Here is an 18,512-nt window from a genome sequence, read left to right on the forward strand (position 1 = left end):
ACCCCGGCCCTGGGGTCTCCGCTGGGGCACCCCGCTCGGTACGGGGCTGCCGCTGCGGCGCTTGGCACCGAGGGTCCCTCCTGCCCGCTGCCCCCTCGCAGCAGCCCGGACTCCTGCACCGCCGCAGGGCCTTGCCCGGGGACGCCAGTCACGGCGGCCTGGGTTGAGGCCACTCGCTGGCTTAAATCCGCGCCCGAAGCTGCTGGGGGCTTCTCTGAGAAGCGGTGTGGGGAAGTGAGGAGCCCTTGGCCCGGCCGTGGAGAGCGGTGCTGGCGTTGGGGCCTCAGCTCTGCAAAGGCTCTTCAGAGCCCAGCCTGGGAGGGGTGTGGGAGGAACAGAGGAACGGCTGGAGACTGGCTTTAAGCTCAGGTGCCTGTGCTTGAGATGTGTACCCAGGAAAGCTTTATGGAAAAGCTCCTCTTAAAGCCCCTTTGTGTGTTTACCTGCTCTCTAACTACCTAAGGAGCAGCAGATGGGAATCCCAAATCAAGACCTATCATGCCCTATTCCCCTTCAGTCCCCGCCAGGTAAGGTGGAAGCTGCAGTGATGGCTGCCATCGATGCTGGGTACCGCCACTTTGACTGTGCCTACGTGTACCAGAATGAGAAGGAAGTTGGGGAGGGGATCCAGGAGAAAATCAAGGAAGGTGTTGTTAAACGAAGTGACCTCTTCATTGTCAGTAAGGTATGGATCAGATGGTCTTGCATCATGGACGAGCTGGTTTTACCTTTTTTACAGTAGGAAACTAAAGTAGTTGGAGAATCTCATAATGTAAATGCGCTAGCTCCTGATACTACTTTACTGTTTTGCTTCAGCACACTGATGAAGTTTGATTCTTTCCTGTCTGCTGATAATATTTATTGTTGTAGCTGCTGGATAGGAAGAGTGTGTTCCTTGAGCTCTGAGCAGGGAGAATAATCACCCTTATCCTGACTGTCTGGTGGCAGCTTTCTTCCCCAGTCAACCCAATAGTACTGAAGGAAAACAAGCTCTGATTTTCCCCCAGCAAAAGCTACAGGAAGCTTGAGCACCACAGCCCTGCTGTGATCTGGCACTCTGCTGAGGAGTCCCAGAAGTACTGGGGGATGGATGAAGAGGAACCTAGCTCTGCATCTCATACCCACAAACCAATTGATGCAAAAGGGAAGCAGGAAAAGCTAGAGTGCGACGGGTAGCAGTTCCCTTTCTCTTGCTTCCTAAGGAAAACAGGATATTTAGCTGGATTCTGAAGTTGCTACTTACCTTGATAAAGTTTGGTACCAACTCCTTCTTTGAGGCTTGGCTTATATTTTCTTGGCTTTGCCTGCTAAATTTAATGCAGGAGTTTTATGCATCCTCAGGAATGACAGACTATGTCTTAATTTAAAAGCCACCTATTGTCAAGGCAGACACTCTGTAAAAGGGGGGAGCACAAATTATGTCTTAAGTAATGGACCAGAGGATTTTGTCTGTTATGACCCTGCTCAAATACCTGTGCTGCCACTGCACACGCTGCCTTCAGTGTCATGAGCCAGTCCCATGACAGAGCAGGGCCCATCTGAAGAGCGCTAGGATGACCTCATTCCACATCACCTTTCAAAGAAGATAAGAGCATTTCTGTCCTGTACAGGAGAGCACCCAAGAGCTTTAATGCAGGAGGTCGCAGTGTGCCTTTTTTTTTTTTTTTTCTCTAGCTATGGTGTACGTTTCATGACAAACCTCTGGTGAAGGGAGCCTGCCAGAAGACTCTTGCTGACCTGAAACTGGATTACCTGGATCTCTACCTCATGCACTGGCCTTTTGGTTTGAAGGTACAGCATTAGTAATGCCCTTGGTTTTGTTTCTTGTGACTACAGCTTTTGGGGACCTACGTGCCTTTACAGCCCAACAATTGCTCTGGCTGAGAAAGACAATCACGTGTCTTTGTGCACCAGCACTGCTGTGGTGCTCAGTTTTACTCTGTCCACATGAGCGAGGCTCTTGATCTTTGCCTCTGAGACTATTGCTTGCATATGCCTTTGATCCTGGGAATGATGGTCTGAAAACTAGGGGCAGGTCTCCCAGCTGCAAGCATAAACTAGGCTGTTCTTCCTTTCTCTTATAAATCAATGTATGCTCATCTCAAAATTACCCCTTGCAGGAAGGATGGCTGCACTTTGCTGCCTGTCAGAAATCTTCTCCTCTGTGTTATAGCATCACAGAGCAAAAGAAAATATTTCTGGTTGTCATTTCTCTTTTTAATCACTAAATCATTAATACAGTACAGATTGAGCTGACCTTGCCTGTAGGAGTCTTAGTGCTGCTCTGAGACAGGAATTCAAAACGTGAAACTTCTTGGGGGCCTGAACTCTTTCACTGATTAGTGAAGGAGTTGATGTCTCACTCTGACTCTTTCTACTCTTAGTGTTTCTGTCCTGCTATAGTCCAGTCTCCATCCTACTTGTTTTAGTTAACATTGAGCTTTGTTACGGAAGAACTGTCACTGCACATGGTACCTCTCTTTAGCAGATCTGGTGTTGGGTAGGCCAAAGCTGTGTGTTCCTAGTACCCAACTAGGTCCCTGATGCCCTTCTGGGAAAAGAACAAAACAGTTCCTTCTAAGTGGGCACAAAAGAACAATATATGAAATGAATGTGTATGAGACTGGAGGCTGTAGTTCTGAGTGGTTTGTTTCCCGGTAGGTGTTTGGGTGAGTCATCACTTGAGGGGTCCAGCAGAAAAGCCTGTCTTTATGGGAGCGATCACAGGCAAAAATGCCTTAAATTCCTCCTGCTCCTCAAAGGAATGACTGAATGTAGACAAGAATTAATGTTCTTGCGTGCACTAGGAGTTTAAACTGTCATGGTTGTGAGCTCTCGTGATATTAAGCAAACTTTTCAATAGATTTTTCAAGGATTTTCTTTGTCACTGACAGGCAGGAGAGGAGCTGTTTCCCACAGATGACAAAGGCATGTCTATACCCAGCAACACAGATATTCTACATACATGGGAGGTAAGTTCAGCCACAGTGGAAGAGTCATGTCTTCTCAGCAGTGGTGTTAGCTTCAGCAGTCACAGAATGGCTCATGCATGTATGCACAATTAGTTGGAAAGAATTCACAAAAGTATGTGGTAGCTTTTAAAAATGTTTATGCTTAGTCAAGCTATTATTCCTATTCACTGTGGATTCGTATCTCAAGTCATCGAGTTACACAGTCATTTTCAGTGAAGCTGCAGAAAGTTGTTTACTCAACCACAGTTATACAATTGTTCTTCACTGCAGTCAGTTCTCATGCAGTTCTTGAACTGCTCAAACAGATTTTGCAGAAGTAGACACTTAGGTTGTGATCCGGCCCTCCTCCTAGGGCATAGCCCTCCTGTGCTGTGACAGTAGTAGAGTTAGTGAACTTGTTCTTGTGTAACTCAGTGAATTTAAGTCTCAACAGTGATTTTGAGCTTTGGTGTGATAGAAGACATGGCACAGATACTAACAGGATCCACTTTTCTGCTTGAGAATCAAAAACCTGGCAAGTCCAAGCAGTTACTCTGTGCTGCCCATGAAGGGAAACAAGCCACATCAGGAAGAATGTGTTCAGGTCATGTCTTGTACCCTGGGTGCTGACTTTGCTGCACTTTGTATTAGGCCATGGAAGAGCTGGTGGATGCTGGTCTGGTAAAAGCCATTGGCATCTCAAACTTTAACCGTGAGCAGACTGAAAGAATCTTGAACAAGCCAGGACTGAAGCATAAGCCTGCAAATAACCAGGTAAGCTGCAAAGTGACTGCAGATGAATAGTTTCCAGGGATTATAAAGATCTGATTACAGTTGAATGAGGGGATAGAAAAAAAGAACAAAATAGACATAGCACTTATCTTAAGTCCTGCTCCATGGATATTCCTCACTACAAAAAGGACCAGAATATTTCCTTTTTGCCTCACCTTGTTGAACCACTTTTTACAAATTTTAAGAGTATTTTTATATGAAGCATTCTCTGAAGGGATAAAGAATCCAGACATGAGCTATCATTCTGACCGTAACCGATGAATTTTATAAAGCCTCTCAGAACAAATAAAAAAGGTACTTAAGGACTCAATAGAAAAGTTGGTGCCCATGTGCAGGTTAAGTTGGAGGCAGCCTGTAATTAGGAAGTTAGGATTCAGAAAAAAAAAAATCTCTGGAGTATGGGAACACTATAGTAGTTCCACAGCTGTTGGTCACTGCTCCTGTGTTGGCAGATCGAATGTCATCCGTACCTCACCCAGGAGAAGCTGATCAACTATTGCCAATCCAAAGGGATCACTGTGACAGCGTACTGTCCCCTTGGACGCCCTGACAGGTAATTTCCAAGTGTGTTAGTGTAGTTTAAGTTTGAAACATTCAGATTAATTGAATGAGTAATGGGGCAGGTGCATATACATTTTTTACTTTTTTTTTTTAAATTACTCATGCAAAGTAGAATCATTCTGGAGTGACTCTGTGCTGGTTTTCTCTTTTTTTTTCTCTGTGTAGGACTAATCCAGAGGAACCTTCCCTTCTGGATGACCCCAAGATCAAAGACATTGCAGCCAAGCACAATAAAACCCCAGCACAGGTATGTAGGTGCTGGACAGTGGGTACACCTTCCTATAACATGGCCATTAAGGAAACTGTCTGAAGAGGAGGTTCAGCCTCTATCAGTGTTCCCTATGAACTGTAGTGCTCTGTAAACAAGCATTGCAGGTTGCCTACTCTGTGGCCTACAATATATGCTACTAGTATCTCTTTGGCCTTCAGCCAGGAAAAGATTCTTGACCCATCTTCAGATGTCACTTCCCCTCTTGGGTCCTCTTGCAGGGAATGAAAGCCTCACATTGACTGCTAAAAGCCCAGGTGAGAAAAAACTAATTGACAGTACCAAAACTGGATAGGAAAGTGGGCCTCCGCCACTTCTCTCTGCTCTCCAGGAAGCACTACCTCAGCCACAGGGATGGGAATGATTTGAAATGCAGCTCTGCAGAAGTGGTTAAAGCTTATGGAAAACAGCTGTTGGGACAGGGTCTGCTTCCTCCAGAGGAGGAGATGTCCTCTCTCAGTGATCTGTTCCTGCAGGTTCTCCTTCGCTTCCAGATTCAGAGAAATGTGATTGCAATTCCCAAATCTGTCACACCACAGCGTATTGTGGAGAACTTCAAGGTGAGTGATTAAAGTAAGCTGAGTGCTGCCCTTCAGGCATGGTGTGCCTTCTCCCTGCATAGCAAGCATGACCCTTTTTCGCCCTTCCCAGGCCCTCCAGCAGGAGAACTGGGCTTTTTTTTCCTCTATCTGGTAGCTAGGGCTATAATGAAAACTAGAGCTGGAGAAAAGATAGAGAGCTCTTGGAAAAAGTATGCTGATAACCTTATTGGCCACCTTACATAGTGTCTCTTGTTCTGTGACTTGTGGATGAAGTGGTGGGCAGGGCTTGCTTAGAGCCCAAGCGCAGTAACATTCCTCAAAATATAGAATAAGCAATGTTAAGGGAAGAGTCCTGGTGTCAATAAGCCACATTGCTCTTCTGACTGTTAAATCAGGGGTTTTTTTTTTCTGATACTGGACATCAAAATTTCAGAAGTAACACAGCTGGATTTACTGAAATATGAAAGTCTTCCAGATCTTTCTTTTGAATTGGGGAGAAATACATCTTCCATGGATAGAGGCATTCTGCAACACTAAGGTGCTTACCAAACGTCTTTGAACAGCTGGCACATGTAACTGCAACTGGCAGTCTTTTTTGTTTGTTTCTCAGAAATCCACATACTTCTCATTTTCCTGTCTCGTGAAACCATTGTTTCTAACCAGCACCCTTTCTGATGTGAACTTGTTCTTTAATCTTGTGATTCTTGCTTCTGATTTGATTTGTTCAAAGAGGTGATTTCCAGCTGTTTCTCTTGCTAGGTGTTTGACTTTGAATTGACCAAAGAGGAGATGGCAGCTCTTCTCAGCTTAAACAGAAACTGGAGAGTCTGTGCAATGATCACGTAAGTGACAGCTTGTTTCCTTCAAACTCTTGAATTTTCCAATATTTATTCTGATCTCACAAGTATTGGTATACATGTTTAAATTGGTATTTTGTGAAATCTGAAATAATTTAGGGGATGAATCTGTTATTTAACATCTTATTGGAGCTATATTTTCACTTTACTGACTGAAGAATGAGTGGAAGTCATATTGTATATTCATTGTGAATCCTTTCTAGAGGAAACTTTATGAACATGGAATTTCAAACGGAGCGTTCTAGTTGATAACTTTAGCTATGTCCATATTGGAGAAATGAGCATCAGGCAGTTTTAAACTTACAGTAATTTTTTTTTCTGTGAATTATAAACTGATGTCAGCTCTTAAATAGGTGGTTGGGGAGGGAATGACCATCTGAAGTGCAGTATGAACAGCTGCTTGCAGATGTACACTTTGGAAGCCTATAGCAAGACAAGAAGTATTGGCTGAAAGGACACAGAAACTGCTGTTTTCTCTCTAAGTAGTGTGAACTTTAACTCTTTATTTAGAAAGTAACTTGGTCCCACCACTGTTCAGTGCCTGAATAATAGAAAAACACTTGAGCTTGTTGGTCATGTATGCCATTTCTATGCTGATAAGCCTTCTAAAGTCATTCTTCATTTACACAGTTCAGAGCCTCCCTTGAAGGCTCCTCTGTACACTCATTGCTATATAGCATTTATTTCAGCCTTGAGAGTAATCTTTCCTCTTTGATTTTTCTCCAGGTGCAAAACCCACAAGGAGTACCCTTTCAATGCAGAATACTGAAGATAATTCTATCCTGCCCTCCTGCAGGCCTCTGGGGTCTGAGCTTCTAGCGTTGCCTAGAGTTGTCCACTATGTAGCTTGCACACTGTGTATCTCCTGCCAGCAAAGGCACAGTATATGTATTCAGTGACTTTGGGTTTTTCTTCTTTGGTGGAAGGAAATAGTAAAATTGTTCTGAAGAACAAAATATGGGCTATAATAATTCTCATTAGATGAGTGTCTCTGCATGGCTGAAATCACAAATAAGAAAACATGAGGAATGAACTAGCAACTGATATTTTTTTTAATCTTCTGTCTTGCCACTTAGGGCTGCAGGTTAAGGATATGTTAGCACAGAAGAAAGATCCATCCTAAAAGAATGAACTACATAATAATAGATAATTGAGGATAAAGACAACAGTTAACTTTCCTTTTAGATCATAGCCCAAAGCTTTCTGGGAAAGAATAAATGGGAGAAATGTCCAGACCTATAGACACATACCAACTCACACTGGTCCTTATTTCAGTCGCATTCTTTTACAGGCTTAAACTGGGCAGAGATTGTGTTCAATTTTATTCTTATCCAAAATAAAAGATGTTTAATTACTGCTGGTTTGAAGTTCTAGTCTAATGGGAAAAATTGACAAACCAAGCCACTTGCATCAACAATGTCACTGGAAACCATCATCCATACTTAATTTTAAATTATGTCACTGGAGCATCAAGATCTTGTCTTGATCAGAAGTTGAATGACTTGGTATAATGAGCTTTGGTTGACAGAGCAATACTGACAAGAACAGTCAAGAATGGTAAGTCTTATTATGGATCCTGGATCAACAAGTAATGGGAGACCAGCATTGAAACTGATAGAAAGCTGTACAGTGGTATCACTGTGGACTGATTTGGTTGGTAGCCTGTGCTGACGTCTGGCTATTGAAAACCCAGAGTAACAGACTGGGTAAAGAGGGGGGACTGTGTTAAGCAGTCCAGAGGGAACTGGCTGATGAATTGACTAAGCCACTATCCATAATATTTGAGAAGTTGTGGCAGTCTGGTGAAGTTCCCACTGATTGGAAAAGGGGGAACATAACCCCATTTTTAAAAAGGGTAAAAAGACCTGGTGAACTACAGGCCAGTCTGACCTCTGTGCCCAGCAACATCATGGAGTGGATTGTCCTGGAAACTATGCTAGGGCACAATGGAAATAAGGAGGTGACTGGTGACAGCCAACGTGGCTTCACTAAATCGTGCCTGAAAAATTCAGTGGCCATCTATGACAGGTTACAGTATTGGTAGATAAGGGAGGAGAAACTGACATCATCTACCTTGACTTGTTCAAAGTGTTTGACACTTTCTTGCACAACATCCTTGTCTCTAAATTGAAGAGATTTGGTTTTGGTGGATGGACAACTCAGTGGTAAGGAATTGGCTCAAAGACTGTACTCAGAGTTGTGGTCAACAGCTCTGTGTCCAAGTGGAGAGCAGTGACGGGTGTTGTTCCTCAGGGGTCAGTGTTGGGAATGGTGCTGTTTAACATCTTTGACATGGACAGTGGGATTGAGTGCACCCTCAGCAAGTTCACTGATGACTGATGCTGCGTGGTCCAGCTGACACTGGAGGGAACTGATGCCATCCAGAGGAACCTTGACAGGCCTGTGCAAACCTCACAAAGTTCAACAAGGCCAAGTGCAAGGTCCTGCACATGAGTTGGGGCAATCCCAAGCACAAATACAGGCTGGGCAATGAGTGGATGGAGAGTAGCCCTGTGGAGAAGGACTTGGGGGTAGTACGATGGAAAACTGGCTATGACCCATCAATGTGCACTTGCAGCCCAGAAAGCCAACTGTACCCTGGGCTGTATCAAGAGAAGTGTGACCAGCAGGTCAAGGGAGGGGATTCTCCCCCTCTACTCTGTTCTTGTGAGAACCCACCTGGAGTGCTGTGTCCAGCTCTGGGGCCCCCAGTGTAAGAAGGTCATGGACCTGCTCAAGCAGGAGGCCACGAAGATGTTGAGGGGGCTGGAGCACCTCCCTTATGAGGACAGGCTGAGAGAGTTGGGGTTGTTCAGCCTGGAGAAGAGAAGGATCTACGGAGACCTTATATTGGCCTTCCAGTACCTAAAGGGGCCTACAGGTAAGATGGTGAGGGATTCTTTATCAGGGAGTGTAGGGAAAAGATGAAGGATAATGGTTTTAAACTGAAAGAGGGTAGATTTAGATTAGATCTAAGGAAGAAATTCTTTAATGTGAGGGTGATGAGGCACTGGAACAGGCATACCAGAGAAGTTGTGGATGCCAATGCCGAGTTGGAGGGGGTTTGAGCAACCTGGTCTAGTGGAAGCTGTCCCTGCTGACTCACTGGCATGGTAATGAGGCCAAGTCTCTGTTAACTGTAACTATATGTATGATTAAACTTTCACTACTCACTGGACTAGTAGGTTTGGGACACATAATATTACACCTTGTGAATACTTCCAGGTATTGTTCTCCTGTGCCTTCACAGCCATAGCTCATATGTGCCGACACCTCCTGCGTGTATGTAACGACTTCTCCAGTGGTTCACGTGATGCATTCAGCTTAGCAGTGTCACAATGCCTGGTGCTCCCTTACTCCATGACGAAAGTAAAAAGAACTTAGCCTTTTTATGGGATTAAAGAGAAAGAAACTTTTTGTTTTCAAATGAGGTGTGAACAAAACTTTCACTTTTGGCTTGAGTGTTATGGTTATGAGAGACATGGGACAATGGACCTCAGATACATTACACCTTTAGATGTTGTTATTACTCATTTACATTTTCCAACAGGAAAAAAAACACAGCATGCAAGTATTATCTCAGTACACTGATATATTGAGATCACATAAGATATTCTAAAATATATGTTTATAAATCCCTAGAATATATGTAATATGCTTTTCAGATGGAGCTCCTCCAAATATTTCTGACCAAAATTTCCAAAAGAATGTAACATGCAACCTCAAGATGAGGCAAGAAAATATGGAAAAATACTGCAGACAAATCTTAATGCTAAATATTACTTACAGGCAGACACAAGAATCAGAATTTACAAGGGGCAGTGCTTTCCCCTTGGTGTGTTTGTGAGTTTAGTTTTATTTTTTTTTTAAACACAGTTCTGTATCTGAAATGCTCTGAACTGGCCATAGTTGTCTTTTATGCCCAGGTCACATACAGCAGTCTCCCTGGGGAAATTACTCTCACCTAACTTTAGGTGTTCACAGTGTGAGTGCAAGCAGCCATCTCGGCCCACCTGATGCTCGTGATCTTGCTCTAGACCTAATGCACTCTATCTCCCTCTCCTGGAAGCAGAGGTTAAGTCAAGCTGCAGTCCCCTGCACTTAATGGAGATGAACCCTTCCTGGGGCAATTCCCACCAATAAAACCATGCGGTGCTTTTCCTACAGGCATCAGAGGGCAGCCAGCCCTCAGAGGAGGCTTGAATTTCTCTGTCATTGCAGGCCAGGAGCAAACCAGACAGCTGGCATGTGAAGGACCAACAGGGCCACCACGTCAGACGAGCTGTGTTCTTGTCAGTGGCATTAACTCTCCCCTACGCTTCCTGAAAACACTGCCTGACACACAGCAGTGCAGCGCTGTCTTATGACCCCATCAACCTGTTGGCTCCCAGATGCTCTCTTGTGCTCCCTGTAGGTCTTCTTCCCCCTCCTCAGTTTTGGCCTGCCAAAGAACATCCAACTTATGACTCTCAAATTCTTCCCACTCTTCTAATTATCTTTGTGGGGGTCTCAGCTTTGTGCCTTTCAAATCAGTAGCTTATTGTAACAGGAGAAGGATAGCACTTTTTCCCCAAGTAAGTGAAAACTTAAACTGTTTGTTTAAATATAAAAATTAAGAGGAAGGGAAAAAATGACAACTAAGTGGAAAGTGAAAGTTTAATTTGTTGCTGAAACAGCTTGAATACTTCTGCTGCAGCTGTAGCAGAGGGCTGGCACTTAAATGTTTGATCAGGATAAAAGCAAAAATCCTTCCACTAAGGTTTTAAATTACAAAATAACTTCATCTAAGGGAAGACAAAATGTACATATGTAAATATTGCTGTGTTTTTGTAGTGCCTTCTCAGCACAGTGTTTTTCTTATGGCACTGTGTTGGTTTAAGCCCTGCCGGGACCGGAGAGCATGTTGCCGTTGCCCCTCCCCCACCCACAGCCGGTCGGGCTGGCAGTGAGGCACAAACCCCGGGGTAAAATAAGAAGAAATTTAATACAACAGTGTGATAAACAATCTGAACAATGACAACAACAACAATAACAACAGTGGCAATTATAACAACAATGAACAGCAATAACAGTGAACAGGACAAAAGATATACAGAGAAATACCGCAAATGGTCAGGGAACAAAGCCGACACGCGGGTCCCGCCACCAAAGAGCCAAAAAGAAAGTAAAATCAAAGTTTCCCGCCCCTGGACCTGACGTCAGCATGGTATGAATAACCCGGCTGGAGATCCCTTCCCCCTCTCTCTCTGCTGGGGAAACCTAACCCTATCCCAGCTGAACCAGGACATAATCCACCCCTTTATTCTATACCATCTGCGTCATGTCCAGCTGCCATTTAGCAGTTAACATAATCAAGTCCCCCTGTGGTACAAATGGGACCTCTCCATGTCCTGCATCACCCACCAGGTGCACCCAGGTCCTTGGGCAAAAGCAATCCCATGGATGGGTTTGCCTTTACCTTTGCCTGGCGCAGGACTAAACCAGACCATTTTTCCCAATATATTCCTCATGCGCACCACAGGGACTTTATCCCCATCTACAGCACGTGGAGGTTTTGACTGCGCCGGGCCAGCTCGACTGGCAGATCCTCTTGTGTTGACTAGCCAGGTGGCCTTTGCTAGATGCATGTCCCAGTCTTTGAAGGTCCCACCTCCCAGTGCTTTCAACATGGTTTTTAACAGTCCGTTGTAGCGCTCGATCTTCCCAGAGGCTGGTGCGTGGTAGGGGATATGGTAGACCCACTCGATGCCGTGTTCTTCTGCCCAGGCATTTATGAGGTTGTTTCAGAAGTGGGTCCCGTTGTCTGACTCAATTCTCTCTGGGGTGCCGTGTCGCCACAGGACTTGGGTTTCAAGGCCCAGGATGGTGTTCCGGGCAGTGGCGTGGGGTGCTGGGTAAGCTTCCAGCCACCCAGTGGTTACTTCCACCATTGTGAGCACGTGGCGCTTCCTGTGGCAGGTCTGTGGCAGCGTGATGTAGTCGATCTGCCAGGCCTCTCCATATCTATATTTCAGCCATCGCTCTCCATTTCGCTGGGGCTTCACCCGCTTGGTATGTTTGATTGCAGCACACGTCTCACAACCGTGGATGATCTCTGCAATGGTGTCAATGGTGAGGTCCACCCCTCGATCTCGAGCCCACCTGTATGTTGCATCCCTACCTTGGTGGCCCGAGGTCTCATGGGCCCACCGGGCTATGAACAGTTCACCTTTGAGCTGCCAGTCCAAGTCCACCTGAGACACTCTGATCTTAGCAGCTTGGTCTCCCTGCTGGTTGTGTCTATGTTCATCAGTGGCCCGACTCTTGGGTTCATGGGCATCCACATGGCGCACCTTCACACAGTTTTCCACACGGGCTGCAATGTCCTGCCATACTTCAGCAGCCCAGACAGTTTTACCCTTACGTTGCCAGTTGTTCTGCTTCCATTGCTGCAGCCATTTCCACAGGGTATTCGCCACTGCCTGCAAGTCAGTGTAGAGGTAGAGCCTTGGCCACTTTTCCCGCTCAGCAAGATCCAAAGCAAGCTGGATGGCTTTCACCTCTGAACTGGGTCAATTCCCCCTGTCCCTCAGCAGCTTCAGTGACCCGTCGTGTGGGACTCCATACAGCAGCCTTCCACCGTCGATGTTTTCCCACAATGCGACAAGACCCATCAGTGAACAGGGCATATTGCTTCTCCTCATCCAGAAGCTCGTTATATGGTGGGGCCTCCTTAGCACGTGTCACCTCCTGTTCTGGTGACATCCCGGAATCTTTGCTCACTGGCCAGTTTGTAATTACCTCTAGTATCCCTGGGCAGCTGGGGCTCCCTATTTGATCCCGTTGTGTTATCAACGCAACCCATTTACTCCACGTGGCATCTGTTGCACGATGTGTGGAAGAGGCCTTTCCTTTGAACGTCCACCCCAGCACCAGCAGTCGGGGTGCCAGGAGGAGCTGTGTTTCAGTGCCAACCACTTCTGAGGCAGCCCAAACTCCTTCGTATGCTGCCAGTATCTCCTTCTCTGTTGGTGTATAATTAGCTTCAAAGCCTTTGTATCCCCGGCTCCAATAGCCTAGAGGTTGTCCTCAGGTGCTCTCTGCCAGAGGCTCCAGGTAGGCCCATTCTCCTCGGCTGCGGTGTAGAGCATGCTCTTAACCTCCTGCCCTTCCCGGACTGGCCAGAGGGCTACTGCTTGGGCAATCTCTCGTTTAATTTGTTCAAAGGATTGTTGTTGCTCAGGGCCCCATTCAAAATCGTTCTTCTTAAGGATTACACGGTAGAGAGGGCTCACAATCAGGCTGTAGTTCGGGATGTGCATCCTCCAGAACCCCACAGCGCCCAGGAAAGACTGAGTCTCCTTTTTAGAGGTTGGTGGGGCCATGGCTGTTATCTTGTTTATCACCTCCATTGGGATGTGGCGATGCCCATCTTGCCATTTTCTTCCTAGGAATTGAATTTCCCTTGCAGGCTCCTTAGCTTTCTTTTGCTTAATGGCAAAGCCGGCCTTCAGGAGGATTTCAATTATCTTCTTCCCTTTCTCAAAGACTTCCTCGGCTGTGTCCCCCCATACAATGATGTCATCAATGTACTGCAGGTGTTCCGGAGCCCCACCTTTCTCCAGTGCAGTATGGACCAGTCCATGGCAAATAGTGGAGCTGTGGTTCCACTCCTGGGGCAATCGATTCCAGGTGTACTGGATGCCTCTCCAAGTGAACGCAAACTGTGGCCTGCACTCTGGCGCTATCGGAATGGAGAAGAACGCGTTAGCAATGTCAGTCGTGGCGTACCACTTGGCTGCCTTCGACTCCAGTTCATACTGGAGCTCTAGCATGTCCAGCACTGCAGCACTCATTGCTGGCGTAACTTCATTCAGGCCACGGTAGTCCACAGTTAGCCTCCATTCGCCATTAGGCTTCCTCACTGGCCATATAGGACTGTTGAAGGGTGAGTGAGTTTTGCTGATCACCTTCTGGCTTTCTAGTTGACGGATCAGCTGACGGATGGGGACCAGGGAATCTCGGTCGGTGCGGTACTGCCGCCGGTGCACCGTCCTGGTAGCAATCGGCACTCGCTGCTCCTCAACCTTAAGCCGCCCCACCACTGAGGGATCCTCTGAGAGGCCGGGTAAGGTGGACAACTGTTCAACCTCCTCCAGGGCAGCTGCACCAAAAGCCCACCGGTACCCTTTTGGGTCTCTGAAGTACCCTCTCCTGAGACAGTCTATGCCCAGGATGCACGGGGCATCTGGGCCAGTCACAATGGGGTGCTTGTGCCAGTCCTTCCCAGTCAGGCTCACTTCAGCTTCCAGTAGGGTCAGCTGTTGGGATCCCCCTGTCACTCTGGAGATGCAGATGGATTCAACCCCACTGTAGTTGGATGGCATCAGGGTGCATTGTGCGCCAGTGTCCACCAAAGCCTTATACTCTTGTGGGTCTGACATGCCAGGCCATCAGATCCACACTGTCCAGTAAATCCGATTATCCCTTTCCTCCACCTGGCTGGAGGCAGGGCCCCTCTAATCCTGCTCATCATCACTCACTTCTTGCAAGAATGATTCACTGGTCCCCTCAAGAGGGTCAGACATAACGTTCACCATTCTATTCTGTCTGGGGTATTTCTGACTGGACACTGGAGCTGCGCTCTTCTTGGAGGACTCCCCTTTTGTGATGGTCTTCCCTTTCAGTTGCTCTACTCATGCAGCCAGGGCAGCAGTTGGCTGTCCATCCCACCTCCTCATGTTTTCTCCATGGTCGCGGAGAAAAAACCACAGGATGCCTCGTGGTGTGTACCTTCTGCTGCCTTTCTCTTGGGTGGGGAAACTTTTACTTCTAATGGCTGAGACATCAGCCTGTGCAGGTGGAGCGTAGGACATGTCCTCTTCCATTTTCTGGACCCTCTGAGACAGTTCCTCCACAGCTGAGACCCAGGAATGCTGAGATGAGGGGAGATTTCCCTCATATTGCCAGAGCTTGCCAACTACTCCATCCACTGTCAGAATGTGGGTGTCTGTCCACCAGGACACTATTGCCAGTGCTTTCGAGTGTGCTTCTGGCGCGCTCTTCAGGAACTTTCACCACATCAGGTGTGTGCAAGGGGCCTGATCTCGGTCCATGTGTGACTGTTCATCATTCAGATCACCATAGATCATCTCAAACACAGCCAGTTCCCTGAGGTGCTGGATGCCTTTCTCAATGTTGGTCCATTTGCTCAGCTGACATAAGATATCATCCTTGTAGGGGTGCCTCTCCCTTACACTGAGCAGGAGTCGCTTCCAAAGGCTGAGGGTTTGAGTCTGTTTCCCTATTTCCCTACCAATGCCAGCATCCTTGGCCAAAGATCCCAGCTGCCTGGCCTCTCTCCCCTCCATTTCAAAAACACTGGCTCCATTTTGTCCCAGCATCGGAGCAGCCAGGTACAAATCTGCTCGCCTCCCAGGCGGCCGAAATCTCTCAGCATATCTCGCAGTGCAGTTGGGGACAGAGATCGGACGATCACTTCTGGTCCTTCCTCCTGTTCCCCTGATGGGCCGGGGTCTTCCCCATCCCTCACTTTGTGAACTGACTTTCTGGTATATTTTGTTTTCTGTATCGGGGCGACTGATACCAGCACTGACTGGCTCTCTGGCTCAGTCGCTGTGCTGGTGGAGGCGACTGAGACTGGCTCATTATCTGGACGGGGGGGACAGGCAGTTTTGTAGCCTTTTCTTCCCCTTGAGGGCAGTGGGTGGTATTAAAGAGGACACGGTACGCATGGGCAAGTCCCCAACACATTGCAGCAATTTGTGTCTCCTGGTTTTGCCTGCTTGGTAGCACACCCTTTCTAAGCACTCTATCAGATTTTCAGGGCTCTGCATTTGTTCAGGAGTGAAATTCAAGAGCACTGGAGGTGCCCACCGACTCAGGCCTTTGCCCATCTTTTCCCACACCCCTTGCCACTCACTATTATCTGACCTTGGGGCAGGTTTCCGGGCACTGCTATTGTTAGAGAAATGCCACATGGCCAAAACCGAAATCAGGCAGACATTCAGAAGGCATAGTGCTGCAAACACACCGGCCTGTAGGCTCCAAGGATAACTGAAACTCCCCAAAGCCGATAGGATCTCTTCCCCTGTCTCACCCATAGAGGGGGTGAGACCCGTAACTAGAGCCCAAACGGCAAACAGGTACCTTCACAAAACTAACTTGGCAGCGTACTCCGCTGTTTTAAACCCTCTTCCAGAAATTCTCTGCCTCAGTGACCAAGCTAGTGGGATACTTCAAGTCCCACATAAAAATATGTGCTGTAATAAGTGTCCTATGCAAGTGAAGCCTTTACTTCACCACGTTATTGTCACTCTTCAATTTGACATTGGGAATTCATTTTTCTGTCAGTTTGGTATTAGATGGCTGGAGGTCTCTTCCCTGTGCACTTCACAAGCAGATTGAAAACAAACATCTCTCTCTATTTGTATATATCTGCATGCAAGGACAGTCTGTTCAGAAGGCAGATGTCAGTGCTTCTCTTCTAATGGTCAACGAATTATCATAAAATACAAAAGAGGACCTATTCCTCTTTTTGTATCATAAACCTGTTGTGCATGTTCCAGCTGACCTCTGCAGGCCTGCAGAATTGGAGAATAAGTGCACTGGTTGCTGTGCTCATATATACAGCCTCCCTCTAGGAGAGGTACTGCCACCTGCAATCTTCTGCAGACCTATCACAACCCTCAGCTGGGCACAGGCATAGCAAACTCCTGCCTCTTTGTGGAGCCACTGTTGCTTATCCTGTGCCTCTGAAATCTCAGTCCAGTGGTTTGTGATCTGGACCAGAAAGAACACCCACTCTGTATGACTCCGTTCAGCAGGTGGAAACAGCTGCTTTGGGCTTCCAGAGCTGCAGCTGGCATCATCTCCCAGTTGCTTGTCTGGGCCTCAGTGCTGTTTGAGCTCCTCCGACATCAAAAAGTCTCATCTTGACAGGTAGTTGTGTAATGGTGAGATTCTCCATTTGAGCAGAGCTCTAGACGTTGTTTTCAGGGTATGACTTCCGTAAAAGCTTTGGATTCTGTCATTAGTAGTACTTTCACAGCATCTTTGCTTTTCAGGCCATCATTCTGATTCATTCTCCAAAGGTTAAGGGCTTTTAATAGTTAAAACTGTAGGCGGATTACAGGGAATGGCTGCTGATAGTACTTTTAAAACATTGGGTCCTATCCAGCTTGTGCATGTACAATATAAAAACCCTTCTCATGGAGATGTCTTTACATTTGAGGCTTACTCACTCAGAGTGTCTCAGGTAGCTCCTCCTCTTCAAAAGACTAACAGGGTGTAAGCCAAGGCAAAGCATGGAGACCTTCAGGCACACCATGGTTTCAAAAGGCTGTTCAGAAGACTTGTCTTTGTAATTAATTTCATTTGAGTCTCTCTGCTCTGCAAAAAGTGAATTGAAAGAATACAAGTCCCTTTGGCTTATTTAGACTAGACAATTAACTTAAGAGGAGATACCACTTTAGTCTGAGCCAGTTCTGCCCTACTTGTGAAAGCAAGCCCAAAAAACCCCTCAGGTTTCTGTGATCCAAATTCTAGGTCTGCCAGTTCCGTTTCCATTTGAATGTACAGCACTGAGCAGCTGACAAGGGTGGCTGTCCATGGATGAAGCAGCTGACAAGGGTGGCTGTCCATGGAAGAAACAGAGAGATGGTGCGTCTCTTCTGTGTTCTGTCAGTCCCCAGCACTCGCAGCACAGGGGAATTTTTTTTAGTGAACAGCTCTGAAAGCAACGGCACGGAGGTTTCATGCTTTAGCCGAGTGCCTGCTTTGTTGAGGGGCAAATTGGTGAGACTTTAGAATCTGGTTTCTGCAGCTGGGACTTTGCAGTGGCTTGTTTCTCTCCAAAGATCTCTTGGGTTTGTAGCCTAACAGTAGCAAAACCAAGTTGCTAGGTCAGGAAAGAACCTCATGCATTAGCAGACTCTACTTTGAGACCATTTTGCTGCTGGCATCCAAAGTGTTTGAAAAGAAGGGAAAAGGTTTTGCTGCTGGTGTTTGATTCTCAAACCTGGAGACTTGTTGCAAGGTACTGTTAGTGTGTTGAGAGGACAGAAGTGTGATGTTGCATATAAAATTTTGCTTTTATGTCTGTAAAGGGATTCTCTCAAGTGCTATGTAATTCTATATTAATATACTGTTGGAGAACGGCTTGCCGAGAGCAAGGCCATGGGTCCCTGCAGGAGCTGGTCACAGCCACCTGAGGTAAACAGAGGAAAAAAACCAGGGTAAAAAACCCTTGGAAAAAACTCCAAGGAAGGAGATTCAAGGCTCAATGATGCTAACAGGGACTGTTGTGAGAACAAAGAGATAAGTTGGGGCACATTATGACCTTGGGGGTGAGAGGAAGGCAGCCCTGGGAGGGAAACAGGTTCAAAGCAAGAAAAATGTTTATGCATACCAGAAATGCCAGAAGGGGCTGGGATATTATAATGTGAACTTTCAGATGTACCCAATGGCTGAGATATTATAATATAGCTTTTTAAATGTATCCAATAGAGTTGCGAGTAGTGTATTGTAGAGTGCTTATATA

The 18,512-nt window shown here is 46.5% G+C and overlaps 1 protein-coding gene across 1 annotated transcript; it reads left to right on the top strand.

The window, feature by feature from the left end:
- Positions 1 to 457: 457 nt before the first annotated feature.
- Positions 458 to 7,326, top strand: LOC113488115 (aldose reductase-like). The gene is made up of 9 exons (XM_026863137.1): positions 458 to 685; positions 1,675 to 1,791; positions 2,895 to 2,972; positions 3,603 to 3,725; positions 4,196 to 4,296; positions 4,470 to 4,551; positions 5,049 to 5,132; positions 5,874 to 5,956; positions 6,698 to 7,326. Exons 1-9 carry the CDS (start codon positions 473 to 475, stop codon positions 6,738 to 6,740), a joined length of 924 nt encoding a protein of 307 aa, XP_026718938.1. The 5' UTR covers positions 458 to 472; the 3' UTR covers positions 6,741 to 7,326.
- Positions 7,327 to 18,512: the final 11,186 nt, after the last annotated feature.

The sequence above is a fragment of the Athene cunicularia genome (genome assembly GCF_003259725.1).
Source record: "Athene cunicularia isolate RWA chromosome 1 unlocalized genomic scaffold, athCun1 chr1_part2, whole genome shotgun sequence".
In the NCBI taxonomy this organism is placed as follows: domain Eukaryota; kingdom Metazoa; phylum Chordata; class Aves; order Strigiformes; family Strigidae; genus Athene; species Athene cunicularia.

Excerpts from the sequence above, each read along its gene's own strand:
- LOC113488115 (XM_026863137.1), top strand. The coding sequence starts at position 473 with ATGGGAATCCCAAATCAAGACCTATCATGCCCTATTCCCCTTCAGTCC. Across the intron at positions 686-1,674 it reads ACCTCTTCATTGTCAGTAAG|CTATGGTGTACGTTTCATGA; the intron begins GTATGGATCAGA and ends TTTTTTCTCTAG. Across the intron at positions 1,792-2,894 it reads ACTGGCCTTTTGGTTTGAAG|GCAGGAGAGGAGCTGTTTCC; the intron begins GTACAGCATTAG and ends TGTCACTGACAG.